The sequence below is a fragment of the Diuraphis noxia genome, unplaced genomic scaffold (assembly GCF_037042655.1).
Source record: "Diuraphis noxia isolate RWA-SAM2 unplaced genomic scaffold, SU_Dnox_SAM2 contig0001, whole genome shotgun sequence".
NCBI classification, from domain to species: Eukaryota; Metazoa; Arthropoda; class Insecta; order Hemiptera; family Aphididae; genus Diuraphis; species Diuraphis noxia.
Genome location: NW_028301711.1, coordinates 34,779,138 through 34,796,764, shown reverse-complemented (window position 1 = coordinate 34,796,764; position 17,627 = coordinate 34,779,138). Strand labels below are relative to the sequence as shown.

At 26.5% G+C, this 17,627-nt stretch overlaps 4 protein-coding genes across 6 annotated transcripts; 2 read left to right on the top strand and 2 right to left on the bottom strand.

Annotated features, from left to right (window-relative positions):
• Positions 1–1,254: 1,254 nt before the first annotated feature.
• PIG-M (Phosphatidylinositol glycan anchor biosynthesis class M) lies at positions 1,255–2,492 on the bottom strand. Its single transcript, XM_089219586.1, has one exon. The coding sequence runs from the start codon at positions 2,490–2,492 to the stop codon at positions 1,299–1,301; it is 1,194 nt and encodes a 397-aa protein (XP_089075712.1). The 3' UTR covers positions 1,255–1,298.
• Positions 2,476–6,504, bottom strand: LOC107168542 (Phosphatidylinositol glycan anchor biosynthesis class M). 2 transcript variants are annotated; one of them, XM_015517988.2, is made up of 4 exons: positions 6,228–6,504; positions 4,259–4,395; positions 2,930–3,091; positions 2,476–2,760 (listed from the first exon to the last, which is right to left on the bottom strand). In XM_015517988.2, the coding sequence occupies exons 1-3, from the start codon at positions 6,283–6,285 to the stop codon at positions 3,080–3,082; spliced, it is 207 nt and encodes a 68-aa protein (XP_015373474.2). In that variant the 5' UTR covers positions 6,286–6,504; the 3' UTR covers positions 2,476–2,760; positions 2,930–3,079. The 2 variants fall into 2 exon arrangements, with proteins under 2 accessions (XP_015373474.2, XP_015373475.2); XM_015517989.2 differs by having other exon boundaries at positions 2,930–3,181; positions 6,228–6,499.
• Positions 6,505–6,680: 176 nt separating this feature from the next.
• LOC107168544 (uncharacterized) lies at positions 6,681–10,996 on the top strand. 2 transcript variants are annotated; one of them, XM_089219591.1, is made up of 8 exons: positions 6,681–6,949; positions 8,035–8,169; positions 8,237–8,647; positions 8,719–8,943; positions 9,019–9,249; positions 9,319–9,430; positions 9,520–10,322; positions 10,416–10,996. In XM_089219591.1, the coding sequence occupies exons 1-3, from the start codon at positions 6,896–6,898 to the stop codon at positions 8,534–8,536; spliced, it is 489 nt and encodes a 162-aa protein (XP_089075717.1). In that variant the 5' UTR covers positions 6,681–6,895; the 3' UTR covers positions 8,537–8,647; positions 8,719–8,943; positions 9,019–9,249; positions 9,319–9,430; positions 9,520–10,322; positions 10,416–10,996. The 2 variants fall into 2 exon arrangements, with proteins under 2 accessions (XP_089075717.1, XP_089075723.1); XM_089219597.1 differs by lacking the exons at positions 8,035–8,169; positions 8,237–8,647; positions 8,719–8,943.
• A 1,466-nt stretch (positions 10,997–12,462) lies between these two features.
• CIA30 (complex I intermediate-associated protein 30) lies at positions 12,463–15,885 on the top strand. Its single transcript, XM_015517990.2, has 4 exons — positions 12,463–13,031; positions 13,443–13,660; positions 13,763–13,948; positions 15,539–15,885. The coding sequence occupies exons 1-4, from the start codon at positions 12,734–12,736 to the stop codon at positions 15,764–15,766; spliced, it is 930 nt and encodes a 309-aa protein (XP_015373476.1). The 5' UTR covers positions 12,463–12,733; the 3' UTR covers positions 15,767–15,885.
• The last annotated feature ends 1,742 nt before the right edge of the window (positions 15,886–17,627 follow it).

Sequence of the window (17,627 nt, the reverse complement as noted above, 5' to 3'; positions counted from 1 at the left end):
AACCTCTTTAGTCAGTTATAAAATTGGAGGCCTACGACACTTAGAACTCTCACGGTAGTTTAATGCCACTATTATTACTACTTATTGTAATATAATTACAATATATTATATTATTATCTATATTTTTTATTACAAAATTTCAAATTTATTGATATATATTTTTAATATTAATTCTATGCATGTACGAATTGGAATTTATTTTTTATGACATGCTCTGCTAGGACTAAAAGTAATAGCTGTAGGTAAGTATAAAATAAAATAAATATACTTTTAAAATGTGTGTAAAATAAATTAAATAAATTTTGTTTATATTATATCAACAACATTATGTGAAAAAATTATTTTGTTAAAATTATGCAGTTAATAGGGTATGATCAATAAATAAAACAATATTCATAAATTTGTTCAATTTCAATGTAATAAATCGATAAAGTTACTAGAAATAAAATTTAAAATCTTTTATTCTATTAACTTAGTAGGCTTCTTTGATTTTTTTCAACTTGTAGCTTTGTCTCTTTGACTATGAAATTGACAAATTCTTGGAATTTAGAAAAGTTATAAATTTTATATGATAATAACAAATTCAATTATTTTTAAATTCATTGATATTTTTGACCCTAGTAAAAAATATATAAGTAAAATATTATGAAAAACAATAAAATCATATTATTAAAATAAATTCTTGTGGATTGTCAAATTTTTTAACAACATTATTAATAAACCATATCAGTAATCAAAAAATAAGAAAAAGATGTAATAAGTTTTTACTAAAACAATGTTGAACTTGATGTTTTTTATAACTTGCACATTTTATTAACTAAAAGTTAAATACATTTCTTATGATTAACATTAAAGGTGTCTCCCTAACAAATGTCAAATACCAATAAATTATAAAAAATTATGATTTACGAATATTGATCATAGATTATTCACCTACTAACTGCTATAATATTATTTAAATAAAATATAGATATAATAAGAAGTAATTTTTATTTTCATAAACTGTAACATAATTTTGACAGTAAAACAAATCATTTATTTTGATTTACTAGGTATTATATATTATTATATTTCCTTCTCTTCTTTACCTTAGACGTATTTTTAGTCCTTGTATGAAATCACATAAGAAATTGAAATAAATTAATACAGTACACTATAATATTAGGTATGATATTAAGGGATGATTAAAATTACTTTTATTGTTTTTAAATATTATGGTCTTATATAATTAACCAATAAAACTAGTTATACAAATTATCAAATGAAACAATAAGTTTATTTTAATAAAAATAATTATTTTACAATTTTTTTTTCAACTTGTTACATTTATAACAATCAATTGTTATTGATAAAATGTTAACATTGGCTAAAAAAAATATAAGTGATTCAACCCAAATTAATTGAAATGTATTGAAACCTAAAAACTCTAAGCAATAGGCAAATGAAAGCCACCCAATTTGAGGTACTACCCAAATCATTACCAGATTTATAGTTTCAATAAATGTTAGGTTAATAAATGGATAACACAATGGTAAAAATGACACAAACCAAACAAAGTATTGAGAAGTCATGACAGTGTTAAATGTAACCATGATAAAAGATAAACAAAACATGCAGAAAGGTAAGTCTTTGATACTTGAAAATTTGAATGACGTGGACACTAATAGAATTAATAATGGAAGTTTTGTTGCTATACTATGCATTAATGATATTTTGTTGAAACTAGATTGTAAATAATTAAAATAAAAGTAAATGGAAAAATTATGACGCACATCCAATCGACGACTATGGTATAAATAGGCTTCATCCAAAAACGGTTGCCCATAAAAGTAATACCAAGGCCATGTTACAACAAATAATGATAAAATAAATGTGACAACAAATAATATTTTTTTGCGGGTAGGAAAAAGCTGAATACAAATCATTTTAAATAACGATGAATAATTATTATCACTATCAATGGACAAATAATACGCTAAACAATATATAATGGGATAAATCCTTACATGCACAGATATTGCAAGACAAATTGCAGATAGTATATAACGACTTTTGATATGAGCAAGCAATGTTATAAGAACAAGAAAACAAGAAATAGAATCAGCATTTCCACGAGTTGAAATAACAATACTTAAAGGATTGTATAACCATAAGTACGCACAGATATTACTAAAACTAGGATGGGATTTTGAAACTAATTTACGTACAATAATGGCAATAGCCAAATCAAATGCTGAAAATAATAGCTTCCCCCAACAGTTGTGTAGCAAAATATTTGGTATAAGTAACATAGCTATTAATGGAGTGTATCTATATGTTGGTCTCATATATGGAGAGTTACCTTCCCACATATGTTGAGCTGCATCTGTAAATATTTTGTAGTCGATATCAGTATAATGGACACCTATGTCATCATTGTCATACCATTGTGAGAAAACAATCATAAATATTCTAATAAAGAAAGCTAATACTATATGCCAAATGAAATACATATTATTTGTTCTAATAATTGCAACTAATTTAAATTCACATTTAAATTCTTGAACTAAGCTTCAGTGCATTTGAAGCCAAACACTTCTGAAACTTCATAAATTGGGTTTTACAAGAGTTAGGTTTTAAATCTTTTTCATTTTGTATAATACATGCAGCATATTCTAAACCTTCGACGCGACATGTTAGTAAAAGCTCAGGATATCTTTTAAAGCGTGATTTCGCTTTATTAACTGCATCCATTACTATTTGCTTTTTACTGCTCTTGATCTGTAAAAATAAAACAACAATTTAATAGATTTTTAAAATAGAAGCCAAACCAGTGATTTGAAATAAATTATTTTTAACTTAAATATTTTAATATAATAATTATCGCATTTATTTCTAGCAAAGTCAAATAAGTATACAAATAACAACCAAATAAAAAATTATGACTTACTCAATTTCTTTTTGAAGATTTAATTGTTTTATTTTTTCGATAACTAATTTCCTTTTTATATCCTCAGCAGTATTTGGTTTGAAAATATCATAAAACCCTTTACTGAATAAAATTAAAAAACCGATTGTACTTCCAGTAATTGCAAATGTTCTAGGGTATCGTCTGTAAAATGGTAAGTCTTTTAATTTTTTTCTATCAGAAAAGTTTTGATAATTATGTTGTTGATTTGGTTGTTCTTCTGACATATTATTCCTAATTAAAAAAAAAAAAAAAAAAAAACATTATACAACTATTTACGACAATATTAATACATGAAAAATGCATTTAACCCTTTGAGGAATGAATTGAATGGACGGGTAAATATTCAGAGACCCAATTAGAAATGGAAAATCGAATTAAAGGTATATACTTCTGAACAATGACATGTCCAAAATAAAAGTATAAAATAAAATAAAAACCCTGAAGCGTTCTTATACTTTTTGTTGGATTACTTTCATGTTATGCATCGATTGTGAATCAATGTCTACTAATAATTAAAAATAGATCTATTCAAAATTTAAAAACATTTTTAATAATAAATCCTTATATAATAATAGATTTGTTACAAAAATATTAAGATGATGTCAGCACACTGTTTCTTTTCTCCCTCTGACCAACACTCAACACAGACAAAATGAATTTATGCAGAATAATTGTTGGTTTTGAATAATCTTGGTGTAAAATCACCCATCACAAAATCAATAAAAAATAATATTTTTAAAGAAATTACATTTAAATTTGTCTAAATAATGTCTAAAAACAATTTAAGCAACATTTAAATGATTTTTTTTTTACTTTGAAATTTGAATCTAAAGCCAAATAATAATAAAATATAATACTAATATGTCATACCGCTGAAAATATTATCCTCTGTAAATTTTGTAATATGTGAATTTACATTAAGGCTACTCAAAAATCATAAAAAAAAATATTTCATCTATATTGAGGGTTAGTTTGAGAAATAAAACAAATGTTGTGAGGACATCTTCTTAATTAATTAATTTTTTGCACTAATAATACATGGCCTTCCACGTGCTACACTGTAGGTTTCTGCAAATAACAGTTTTAAAATCACTGCCCTAAAGCGAAGAAAAAAATTGGTTGTACCTTATAAAAGTTTTTTTTAGTATATATGACACATCATTACTCATCAAAAGGTTAAATAAACTACTATAATACAACATATTAAAAAAAACAAAAGTAGTTCAAATCATGAAATTAATGATTAAAAATTAGAAATATATTTAAATAAAACATTTTTGTACAAATAATTTATTATAGTATTTTTACCTTAATTTTTTGGTTTTCCTTAGTTATTGCTTTAGGTTTCATACCAGAACACACTAGAGAAATTGTATGATATTTTTTACAACACTCTAGCAGATTGTCTATTTGCTTGGTACAACGAGACTCTTGAAAATCATTTTCTACGACAAAAAAAGTGAATTAACATCATTATTTAAATCAAATTATATTTTTCAAATCATATTAACAACATATTATTTTGCATTTAATGCGTATATAACAGGTATAATCAGAGCCGTGTTAAGAGGGGGATGGCAAACAGGGCATTTGCCACTAGGCGTCACAGCTTAGCAATATCAAGGGGCATCTTGAACTTGTGCTAACGCTGTTGGTGAATCTTCAACTTACATTAGTGCCCCTGGGCGCCAAAAATATCAACATGTTCTGGATATAATTTAAACATTAAATAAACTAAATTTCTATAAATATTATCAATTATATCCCTATAGAAAATTAATATTAATTAAATTTTAATTAACAGTTATAGGGATGGAAATAGTAGAAGCAATTTAAAAAGTAACTAAGAGACTGAATTTAATCATAAGTGACCAACTTACTGTTATTAAACAGTTTTCTTTGAATCTTTAAAAATAACCAAACAATTTGTTGATGAATAAAAATATTTTCATGGATTGGAATGAGTAATAACTAATAACTTTTGGAAAGAAGTTTAAGTTCTCTTAATTGATGCAAAAAACCAAGGAAAAATTGTTGAAATAGATGAAAGCTTATTTTTTAAGCTCAACAATAATACAGGCAGAATATTTCTGTAACAATGGATATTTTGAGAAAGAGAACTATGTCTTGAAAAGTTGAAAACAAATATTTTTTTGGTCCAGGTTCTTGATAAGCCATATCAACTTTCTTCAACGCAATTTCATAAAAAAAAAAAAAAAAAGAACAACAATCAACTCACATTGTTGGTAGGTATACAACCCTAGCAAATTTGAAAATGTAGTTTTTAGAAATTTGACTGTAAACTACAGCAAAAACTTTTTAGATCCTGTAAGTAGAGTGCATAATCAAAATACAAAACAATATCTCTAGATATCAATAAAATAGCAGAACAAAAACAAATTGAAGGACTGCACATCATGATTTAAAATCATATTTAGTTGAGTCCACGAGACAACAAAATTTAAAAAAATGTAAATTCAAAGAAATTTTAAAAACAATCAAAATTTAATCCCATTCAATAAATTACTACTAAAAAAATTAAATTTTTGTACATAAATTACATTTATTATTATTATAATAAAACCCTTTCTTACATATAACATCATATTAAACATATTAAAAATTCAGAAGGAATTAAATATAATTTGTTAAAAAAAAACATAATTAAAATTGTTTATGATAACAGGAAAGTAGGTAAATTTTAGAATCTTAAGTAGCAGGACTGCGATGCTTCACAAAACAAGGTATTCTAGTATAACAAGAAAGTAGGATCAATTTATTTTATTTTATCAACAGCATTGGTTCTGTAAATCTACCTATCACTAGGTGTATAATGGTGTAATCATTGTTGAGGAGTGTTGATTAATGACTTTGAAATAGTCTCAGGCCAATGATTTTTTTCTATTTTTTTCTAATCAACTACCTATGCACATGCAATTGTGTATAATTGACTCAAAATTCATGAATGCTCTTAATTATATGAGCATGAACTGACATGTTGTACACACATAATATTATAATAACATGACAATAAATGGATCTCCCATTGATAGAATTATCATAAAAACACATTTATAGATTTTTTATGGTGTACATATGAGCCACCACTGTTTAAAGAATAAAGAATATATTTATTTTTAAAGATTTCGTGTGTGCTTAAATTGAGGTATGAAATTGGAATGAGAAAAAATGCACTTTGCGACAGAGTTAGTCGAAGGTTCAACTTTATAGTTGTTACTGTTATTCTTATTAGTATCAATAAAGTTTTTACCCTTACCAGATAGGCATTTTTGAATAGCGCAAGCTAACTTCTTACAGGGATCCGGTTTAGGCATAAATCGTAGATATACGGAACGGAAGAGAAAAAAATAAAAGCTAAACGTTGCGATCGCTCTATTCACATGTCCAATCAGAATGTTCACGTACGAGTGGAGAACTGGAGAATGTAAGAAATTAAGGATGTGTAAGCCGTACGTACAACACTACAACTTTAGTACTTTACCGTGGTGTGAGTGTGTGACCGGTCGACGATCGCTTTATCATTATCGGCTTATCGCTAAATAATAAAATTGTGAAATAATTACGATTTGTGCTTGACACGGCTGTTCATGGACTAGAAACAACTTGGTGGACAGGATTTTATCTATTTTCTATTTACAGGTTGCTGGTGAAGTGGTGACGGGGGACCGGCCATAGATAATATTCTTATATTATCTATGGGACCGGCCTGCCTGTTATCACCAACACCGGGAATCGAATGTTTTCAAATTAGAAATGACAAAATTTTGTCATGAAATTAGATAAGAATCTATCTCGATGTTTTCAACACAGAATATTATGCATCATAATGTAATATCACAGAAAGGTCTAAATTAATTTTTTTGTTGGCGGTTTCGACCAAGAACACACGACGTACACGGCCCTACCACCCACATACAGTCATGGATGAGTGTAATGATTTTGTGTTTATTGAAATTATTACTACTCCACGTCTTAGTGGTAAGTAAATTTTTTTGGACTGTATATGGACATTTTCATTTTCAAATTTTTTTTTCTAAATAACAATAACATTATATTTAAGTGTAAAAGATCTTTAAAATTTAGTAGAAGGCTCCTAATATACAGGTTGTAACACATAAAGAACTGACTAAAAATAAAAAATAAAAAATATACAAATTAAACCTATGACAAAAATTGTTAATATTATATAATGAGTAAATAATTAAAAAAGTAATTAGGTAGGTATCAAATTAATTTTATCAAAAAAATATTGATATTTTAAAAAATTCTAAAAAATAAACTACTTATCTTAGATAAATCTTTTTACCAACAAAATTATTTTTATAATCAGATTCACAAATCAGCTATTTTGAATTTATCTAAAAAAATTTAAATCAAATTTTAAATTTTTTATTTTCAATACTAAAAAATCAATATAAAATTAAATCAATTTTACATAATATAGCCCTAGCATCTTTTAATGATAAATAAAAAAAAAGTTAAAAATATTAATTAGAACAAAAGTTATTCTAAAAGTCAGTTCTTTCTGTTACACCTTTCATTGTTTCAAAGGCTAAATACAGGCACGAGTGGTCTGACCATTTTGTTAGATTTTTTTTTAAATTTAATTTAATTTACAAAATATTAGTAAATGCTAAATGCTAAATGCGTAAAAAATGTGTGTCTATTAAATTATTGTATTACAAATATTAGTAATGCAATAATAGTACATTGTAATAGTTTCATACAATCATATACTCGTATGAGAAAGCTTTGGATATAAAATTACAAATTATTTGGTACATAAATATAGACTTTAAATAAAATTAATGCAATATCATATTGATATAGGCTGGTTTTTTTGTTATAATAAAACACCCAGATTCACGAATTTCCTCCTGAATTAAATCTACTAAATAATAGTTTTGAAATAAGTACATAAAAAAACCAAATTTGAGCGCAGCGAGAAAAAAATTTTTGGTGGGTGGCCTGGATAAATTTTAAACTCCCGGCCTGGATTTGGTTCCCACTTTGTCCCTGGCTAAATACTATATTATCTATTATTATATTAATTTCTTATTTAGAAAATTTTCAAAAAGAAATCCATCCAATTCGACAATACCCAGAATGTTTTCCAAATCCTGTTCTTGGGAGGCATGGTATTGCAAACAAGTATAAAATTTAAAAAAAAATACCCACTGTTATTGACCACCACTAAGGCAAGTATTTTATTGTTGTACATGTCTCAAATAAAAATAAAATTAACTTTATACATTTGTTATGTAGATTTCCAAAGAAATTTCGGATGCCATGTTCCATCTTTACAGCATTGGTCACAAAACAGTGGACCTTGGAATGCTGCAGACCGCTCTTGAACAAAATGGTATTTTCAACATAAGAATAAAAGAACATATTGCACTGCTTAATTCAAATATACAAAACATTCTTCTCTCAAATACATATACAACTACAAAAAAAAAAAAATATTTATACAAACATTTTGAAATAATCACTAATAACAACTATAAAAAAAACATACTTAATGAATCAAAATGCTATAATAAAAAACTACATGGACAACAATAAAAATATTTTTAAAAAAGAAATCATTTCAAATACCTAACAGAAATAAAAAAATTAAAAAAAATTATTCAGAGCAAAACTTAAAAAAAAAATATATAGAGTTGGCAATATAAGGTATGTACAATATATTATAGCAAAAAAAAAATTTAAATAACTATGTACATTTCAAATTAATTTATTTGCAGGGATTTGAAATATGAATTCAATGCAAGGGGAAAAGACTACCCTTATATTGATTTAAAAGTGACAGATATATGGTCTTTAAAATATTTAAACTTAGAATCCGAAACTTTTAAACTGATGGTATTGTTGAAGATGGATGAGGATAGTGTGGTAGAAGACCAAATGGTCCACAATTAGATAACAAAACGCATATTGTTTCCGTTCAGCACCACGATTGGTGTGAATTAGTAAGCCTCAATGTTTTTCTTAAGATGATGTCAGCGCAATATTCACTATTTCTCTCTTATATTGTTTTGTTATAGCCATGATGATATTGCAATTAGTTTGATGCATGATGTACTACGACAATTCCAAATATGTACACAATTATGTTTATTAATCAAATTTAAAGAAAGGTTTCTTATAAATTTAAAAGAAACATATACTGAACACGGGGAATTTGTGTTTCAAAACTACATTAAATATGAATTACAGAAATTACTATTTAAAATTGACAAGGCAACATACAAAAGTTTCAATATCAATGAACTGCCGTGAGTGTTATTATTATTAACTGTTTGAATAAAATTATATTATTTAATAAACTTTACTTTGTTCTACAGATATGAGTCCTCAGAAGATGTTATGATGGTTGATGTCGGTGATTATTATGTAAAATTTTATATGGACCCCATCAACTACAGTCATGCCAATTTCTCCTTTATGGAAATTCTAGTAATTGTTCTGATGCTTAGGAATCAATTCCTAAATGTAAAAGTATAAATAATTAACACATATTAATACATAATATATTATTTTTTCAGATCACACAATTATATAACAATTTTGTGATACTAACTCACAGTTTTTCACTTAGTTATAACAGTGAATTAAATTATCAAAACTTAATATAATAAATCCAGTAACAAAAAATAATAAATCACCATTCCATTACCTAATAAATATTGAATTATAAAATAAATAAGGAAAACATATCGCCTTTAAATCACTTTAATAGTTTATTTAATTAAAAACATAATAAGACAACCGTAACTCGTAGGACACAATAGTATACGTAACAAACAAAAAAAAAACATAAAAAATAATTACATTAAGAACAGTAGGCACATCGTATAAAGACATAGAAACATAACCTATAAAATAAAATGTTTAAGAAATTGTGTCTAACTTCAACAATAACTACTTCAAACACTGTAATAATAAATTTAAAAAAAATTGTCCTTTGTTAAAAAAAATTCTAAACATAAATGAAATTAAATTATTGTGAAAATAAATAGAAATATTAATATGAATAATCTGTGTGACTTTTAAAAAAAAATAATGAAAAAATAAATTTTATTAAATATATTTTAAATCAATTTACTGTTCAAAATTTTCAAATTCCCTCCTCAGAATTAATAACTTATTATGAAAATAGTCTTTTCTCTTACAAATCTAAAATTAAAATATTAACTAACCACTTTATATACGATTCATTTTCTCAAAATTTAATATACACTACTGTCCATGAATCAACCCTAGTAACCCCTATAAAGCCAAAACCAATCACAGAAATAGACAGCACACCGGAGCGTTTAAAATAAAAAGTCCATATATTTTATAAAAGGTACCTATATACTTAAGTTAATGTAATTTAAATTTTTTTTCCAAATGAGAATGTATAGGGTGGAGGACCTAATTTGATTTTTTTTCATTTCAGATCAATGAGAACCGACGTCTTGCAAATATTGGACAATATATACATTTTTTTTCTCATTAATACGTTGACTGCCATGAGGGTCATTTTTACTCATTAAATATACTACCACTATTATTATGTATTATCATTTTGATGTTTTTTCTGTTCATTGCAAACCATTTAGGGCATATGGTACTTCAAGTTTTTTTTGGCTTGAAAAACTGACACAGCTATAACAAATAAATAAAATGGTTAGTCATCATCATCATCATCATCATCATCATCATCAACATCATAACTTGTACTGTCTTAGTACTTAAAAATGTAGAAATAAACTAGTGTTTATTATTTATTTATTAAAATTATAGAAGTAATTAATATATAGTATATAATGTTATGTATAATGTGTAAAATGTTATGTAGTAACACCTACCTTGCTATAGTAGTATAGTACTGCATGTGTTTTGCAGTGACGACTTTTTGTGTAAGGTGCGGTAAACGTCAATCCACATACCCCGCACATAAAATCTTTTTTATTACAATGTACATTCATGTGGTATCGTTAAACTTTTTTCGATGATAAACTTTGTTTGCAGATCTTACATATGTGTTTTTGTTTCTTCACAGAGTGACTCTGAATCACTCTTATCATGGATGATTATTTGAAGTTGAATGGTACTTAAATAAATTACAAATACACAATTTAAAAAATTTTTGCAATCGTTCCACACCGCCCTGATATGAGGCCATTGCAAAGAGTGCGTTTTTTTTAAGTGGTATCGCCTGGAGCCCTATTCCACCGTTTCAAGAGGAAATGATCCGCGATGATTGCTTGCCAAATGGCACAGAAATGTTGATTGGTTCTTAAACTTTATAATGCAAGCATTGCAATAATTATTCATTATAAATTATAATTTAACATTTAATAAGAAAAATAACACATTATTAATATGAAAATGTGAAATGAGTAAATTAGGACAGAGAATCTGAACAGTTGCATGACAGTTTATTATATAGACATTATGATTATATGCACATAATCACATTATCAAAAACGAGATATCACGCTCCCCAAATTCACAGAGATGGTATAGAGTAAGTAATTTAGAGTCAAGTAATAAAAAAGTAAGCATAGGAAGGAAACACTAATGAGAAATTAATGCAATTTTCGAGCAATCTATCTGCAACATATATTCGTGTCTAAGAAAAATATCTTTCAGTATATGGGATTCGAATCCTGGTTGACTCCGCTTAGACAGTATTCATTTGATTAGTGGCGGCTCTTGAACCGTATGATGGGTGAGGCAGATATTTTCAAAATGTAGACACACCATAGGGCAATGGGGCAATGGGAAATAATTTCCCACCAAAAAAATTAAAATCTTGAAGGTTCTGTTATAATAATTTATCCACAATTTTAAATATTACTATTTTTTTTTTTTTTTGTCAGTATAATAATATATAATAACATTAATAACAAAAACATTTTGTATTTTAAAATTTATAATATATTATTGAGTGTTTTAATATTCTTGAAGTCGATTGGAAATAACAATAATTATAGAATATGTCCCTCCTTTTTCTTTATAATACTTAGGTGAGGCTGAGCCTCACTTGCCTCCCCTGACGAGCCGCTACTGCATTTGATTAATTTTTACAATTTTACATTTACATTTTTTAAATATGGGGTGTAATGATAGATTGCTTCCACATAGTACACCCTGGGCAACGTCAATGACCTATGACTAGTTAATTTGACGGCAAAACATCTATCAAACGACAAACTGTGTATTAATATAATATGTTATATTATGTATTAATAATTTACAACTGTATTGTATTTAAATAAAATATAATATTATGTTATAATAGGTATTCATAATTTAAAGCTACAATATTGTGTTATCACGCCATCACGGTAAACCGTATTATATGAATCATAGAGTATATATATATATATATATATATATATATATATATATATATATATATATATATATGATATGCATCAGCAGCTACCGCAAAACGTTTTTACGATGAACGACAAACCGATAGCATTATCATTTATCAATAAGCACAAATACGTCGTCGTGCCGACTGCCAGAGCACTTGCTCCGCGAAGGAGCGATACGATTTACTAACGAGTAACGTCGAATGATCGATTTGTGTTTTTTTTTTTTTGGTACAAGTTACAATTAATGTTGCGAACCTAATGTAGACGATCATCTAGCTCGGTGTTTAGGTTTCTGCTGTGTACTTGTGTGCCTGGTTATCGAAACTCGATAACTCTGCGCCGTAGAAATCGAAAATCGATATCTATGTCCGGCGATTAGACTGCGATGCAGCGCATCAAAACGTTTACCTTAGTGTTATTGCGGAACCGATGGAAAGATCCATTTGGTGTCTACCCGGCGTTGACAGACTGGACACGACGGCGAAGGGTGCACACGTCAAGCACGACTTTTGAGTTCCACGAGTATGATAAGCGGAGCGGCTACGACACTGGGCTTGAGATCGCTGACACGCGCATCGAGAGAATCCGTCTGGGCCTGAAACAACTCAAAAAAGAAATCAAACTATGGAAAAAAGAAATGCAAGAAGTTCTGATAAGCGATCCCATAATCGATTACAGAGCAGGTACACATACTGTTAATTGAATAATTTTTAATAGAGATGTAATGCTTTTTTAGTTTTTAACTTTAGTTTTCAACTGAAATTGAAATAATTATCAGCAGTGTCGGCCTGGCCATGGCCGCTAGGTCGCGAACGCATTCGGGGCCCCCGGCGCCGTATTTGTGTCGAGGGGCCTCGATATTACTAAAAATATAATATTTCACTACTTATAAGCATTTTTTTATCATATTTATTTAATAACATGTTTGAGGGCCCTTCTGAAGAAATGCATTTGGGGTCCTTTAAGTACCAGGCTGACACACCGGCCGACACTGATAACCAGACTATAATATTTTAGTTCTAGTCACTACAATGACATCTTTACTACATTAGAATATTATATGATTTATAATGTTTTCAATTGGTGTGTTCCAGGAGAAATTGATGTGTTTTGGAGATTTTATGAAGAATCTTCTTTGGATCATTGGATTGTCACAAGCGATAGTGATCATGCTGAAGGTTTTAGTAAATGTGATTTACAAATTAGTCATCAGGGTTATGGGCTTTTTCATGGAAATCTGTGTTCTAGAGTCCCAAAGGATGGAAGGATTCAAAATTCTGGTTATTGCAATATGATAACTAAACGTGTTTCGGTATTGTTTCACCTATATATTATATACCTATATAAATATATATTTTTTTTTTCATTAGTCAAAAATTATTGCATGGTATTCATACTAAAATAATATTTTCAGAAATCTTTTCAACGAGACAGTTTTTTGGATTGGAGTCAATACACACATCTCAATTTACGTTTAAGAGGTGATGGACGAAGTTACCTAATAAATATACATGTGTCTGGACAGTTTGATATCATGTGGAATGATGTATTTACATTTGTGTTGTATACTCGAGGTGGACCATATTGGCAAACCACAAGAGTAAGTTATAATATTTGTCAATAACCAAGTAACCAAGTTAGTAATCTGTTTGTTTAAAGTGATGGAAATAAAATGAATCAACTTGTACTTCATCAATTAACACTTTTATTCAACTGAATAATAATATCTTATAAACTGTTGTGAAGGTTGCCTTTTATTATAATAGTGCCTAAAAAATATACAAACTAAAAGTATAGATCACTTCTTAAAAATAAGGAAAAATTAAAATCTGGACTCTTTGATGTTATTTTGAAGAAATTTTTTAATTTGTTTAGAAATATTTTGAATTAATTAGTTAGAAAATCTAAGCAATAACATCAACAGGCAGTGGCACCCACATAGGGTACTAAGTAGTGCAATTGCGCTGGTTTCACACGGGTGTCAGGTTCTAGGGCCAACTCAATGGAGTAAACACTATTGATGCATAACTACACATCTAGATCATTAGATAGTTGAATGAAATGTTAGGTATGGTTCATGGAAAACTTATGGGCGCCACTGTCAACATACATTAAATCTTACTCAGTTATATATTAATTAAGTTTAGGGCATTATCAACGACGTCATTGGGAAAACTAATAACAATATAAAAAAGTTTAAAGTTGTGTCATAAAAATAGATATTTTCAATAAATTAAATGGAATTTTAATCTAGACATGTGACTTCTAAAACAAAATACAACATTATCTATGAAACAATTTAATGTTTATGAAATTATATGTTAAACCAATCAGTTATAAGGAAATAATTTAACTTCTTGGAATAATTAAAAATCATACTTCTTTCTACGATGACAATTTAACTAATTACATTCTTAAAAAAGTTTCCAAATCTATTTCTTAACCATAATCAATGATTTTTAATTAATCCTTTTAAATGGCACTTATCCTTCTACTTAAAAAAAAATTATTATGTTACCACTATTTGAAGATGATATTTTAGATTATAGACTAAAATGGGATAAACATAAATTACATTAATATTATCTTACCTAAATTCTTAATGAATGATCAAGATATATTTTTAATAATTTATAAAAAAGAGTTTTTTTTTTTAATAAGTTAAATTTACTTTCATATTGTTTATCAATTTAGGTAGGTAATTTTAATAAATATTTGTTCAGTTTTACGACTACTTTAAACTGTATTATTAAATATTCATTATTTCTACCAATACAACTATTTGTATATTTTAAATATCTTAAAATAGTTATTTTATTGATAGAAGTATAATATTGTTTTTTTTTCATTAAAATCTTTCCTCTATCACTAATAGTAGCATTTGAATTTACAATATACTAGAAGTTAATACTGAATAATTTTTAAAAAGAACAATAAAAATGTTTATAAATTAAAAATGGCTACAAAACATATATCTTTCAAACCGTACTAAATTAATTATTAGTTAAGTAAAAACTGTTTAAACTAGATAATATTATGTAGTAATCAAAGTTATGTTAATAAAATATGAACTGTTTAATTTGTCCATTACAGTTTTCTATAAATACATTTGTATTCTGTATTTAACTATGATATTGATCTAATTATAATACAAGGCGCATAATCATTAATTGTTTATTTATATTTTTAGATACCATTTTCAAAATTCTTTTTTGCCAGCAAAGGACGGATACAAGATAAACAAGCACCATTGCCATTATATAGAATTACTAATTTTGGCATTACCGTATCAGATAAAGCTGATGGTCCTTTTCAATTAGAAATTGATTATATAGGTGCTGAATTTGATCCTACACATCATGAAGAGACTGCATATGAAATGTATGAAGTTAAACAAAATTATATTATTGGTACATGAACCCATAACTGCTTATAGTGTTATTTTATAGCTTATTCATGTTTATGTTAACTATCTTATTAAACAATAGTTGAAATTTAAACTTATAATCATTTATTAAATGATAATATTTTAGTTTATTTTTATTTTTTTTATTACATGTGAGATTTTAATGATAACAAATACATTTTTATTCATTATTAAGCTGCTCTAGGGATATCAATATACTTATAGTCTAGTCCCGTAATACCCATAATAAAAACATAAATGAAACAAACAAACAAACCAAGAAACGTATTTAATATTAACAATATCAAAAACAAAATCATATATTTTATCCATTTTTAGTACTTTTACAAATACACTATTGTTTAACTATTGATTTAAGAAAGTATTCTCACTATTCTCTTTTAAATTGTATTAAATTAAATTTTTATTCTGACAAAAACCGTACAAGTTGTTTCATTTCAAATCCAAAGTGTACAATCTTTATTCAAAAATATTTTAAATGATCATTTAGGTCAAATATATCATTCTAAACAGAAAAATATTTATTATTACCAATTGTCATTGTCCACATTATTAACCTTTAAATATTTAAAGGTATTACTAGCAGTATCACTATTATTCACAAATTCATCATTAATATAACTGTTTATTCAAAAGCCTTTATATTTTTAGAAGTATTATTACTTGAGTATGTCTGCTCACCCATTTGTTTTCTCTCTCTGGGCTACAAAAAACATAGACAAAATGCATTTACACAAAACCATTTTTTTAATGTTTTTGAGTAATCTTAGAGTAAAATCACCCATTGCAAAAAAAAAATAGAGAATACTATTTTTGAGAGAGTGACATATCAATATTATATTCCATTGTTTTTTGATTTTGTATTCAACTTTCAAAATAAACAAAAAAATATTGTAAATATAAATGATGTTTAAATTATTTTAAGACAATATTTAGATAAATAGATATGTTATTCCCTCAAAAATATTGTTTTCTGTATTTTTGTAATGGATGATTTTACTCTGAGATTACTTAAAAACATAAAAAAAAAACAATAATTCTGTGTAAATGTGTATTGTCTATGTTGAGTGTTGGACAGAGAGAGAAAACAAATAAATGTTATTTATTGCAAAGTTTTTGGACGCTTAAAGCAAACATTTTCATCAGTGTAATTATTGGTATTACTTTTCTTAAAAGATATTTTACCAGGTTCATTTAAATAATTATAATTTTGGAGATATTTGAATAATTTTTACTGCAAGTAGTAAAATTATAATTTTATTATAATATAATTATTAAAACTAATATGGTCATCCAGCTGATGCTTTATTTATTATAACTAGAGCAATTATTTATTACAGTTATAATATCTATCAAATAAATATAAAATATTAATACATTGATTGTTATTAAAATCAGGTTTATCTTAATTTAATATATGATGAAATAAAATTTAAATTTGTTCATCCATTATAGAATTAAACCTCAAATAATATATAAATAATTTAGCTAATAAAATATTACTAATGTATTCAAATAAAAAAGCAGGTATGTGGATGTTGCTCTGCTGTATAGTAGTTTACAAATGGGTTATGGGTAATGAATAGTATTAAATTTGAATTCAATGATATAATATCATTGTATACGAAAAATGATTCTGAGCGGAGGCAGTTTGTCAATCTAGACTCTAGATTCTAGAGTATTTTATACTATATCAATAAATTATTTTGTGATTATTTCAAAAAAATTTAAGTACCTATAAAATAAATTCCAAATTAATTAAATCATATGTACACAACTACTCAGTCATTCATAGCATATACAGTTAATTATATAAAGTAGACAAACTCATGAAGAATTTTGTTTTAAATTT

Coding starts and splice junctions, on each gene's coding strand:
- LOC107168544 (XM_089219591.1), top strand. CDS start 6,896: ATGAGTGTAATGATTTTGTGTTTATTGAAATTATTACTACTCCACGTC. Junction 6,950..8,034: donor TACTACTCCACGTCTTAGTG/GTAAGTAAATTT, acceptor TTTCTTATTTAG/AAAATTTTCAAAAAGAAATC. Junction 8,170..8,236: donor TGTTATTGACCACCACTAAG/GCAAGTATTTTA, acceptor TTTGTTATGTAG/ATTTCCAAAGAAATTTCGGA.
- PIG-M (XM_089219586.1), bottom strand. CDS start 2,492: ATGTATTTCATTTGGCATATAGTATTAGCTTTCTTTATTAGAATATTT.
- CIA30 (XM_015517990.2), top strand. CDS start 12,734: ATGCAGCGCATCAAAACGTTTACCTTAGTGTTATTGCGGAACCGATGG. Junction 13,661..13,762: donor TGATAACTAAACGTGTTTCG/GTATTGTTTCAC, acceptor TAATATTTTCAG/AAATCTTTTCAACGAGACAG. Junction 13,949..15,538: donor CATATTGGCAAACCACAAGA/GTAAGTTATAAT, acceptor TTATATTTTTAG/ATACCATTTTCAAAATTCTT.
- LOC107168542 (XM_015517988.2), bottom strand. CDS start 6,285: ATGCCTAAACCGGATCCCTGTAAGAAGTTAGCTTGCGCTATTCAAAAA. Junction 4,396..6,227: donor TATTCAAAAATGCCTATCTG/GTAAGGGTAAAA, acceptor TTTTTGTCGTAG/AAAATGATTTTCAAGAGTCT.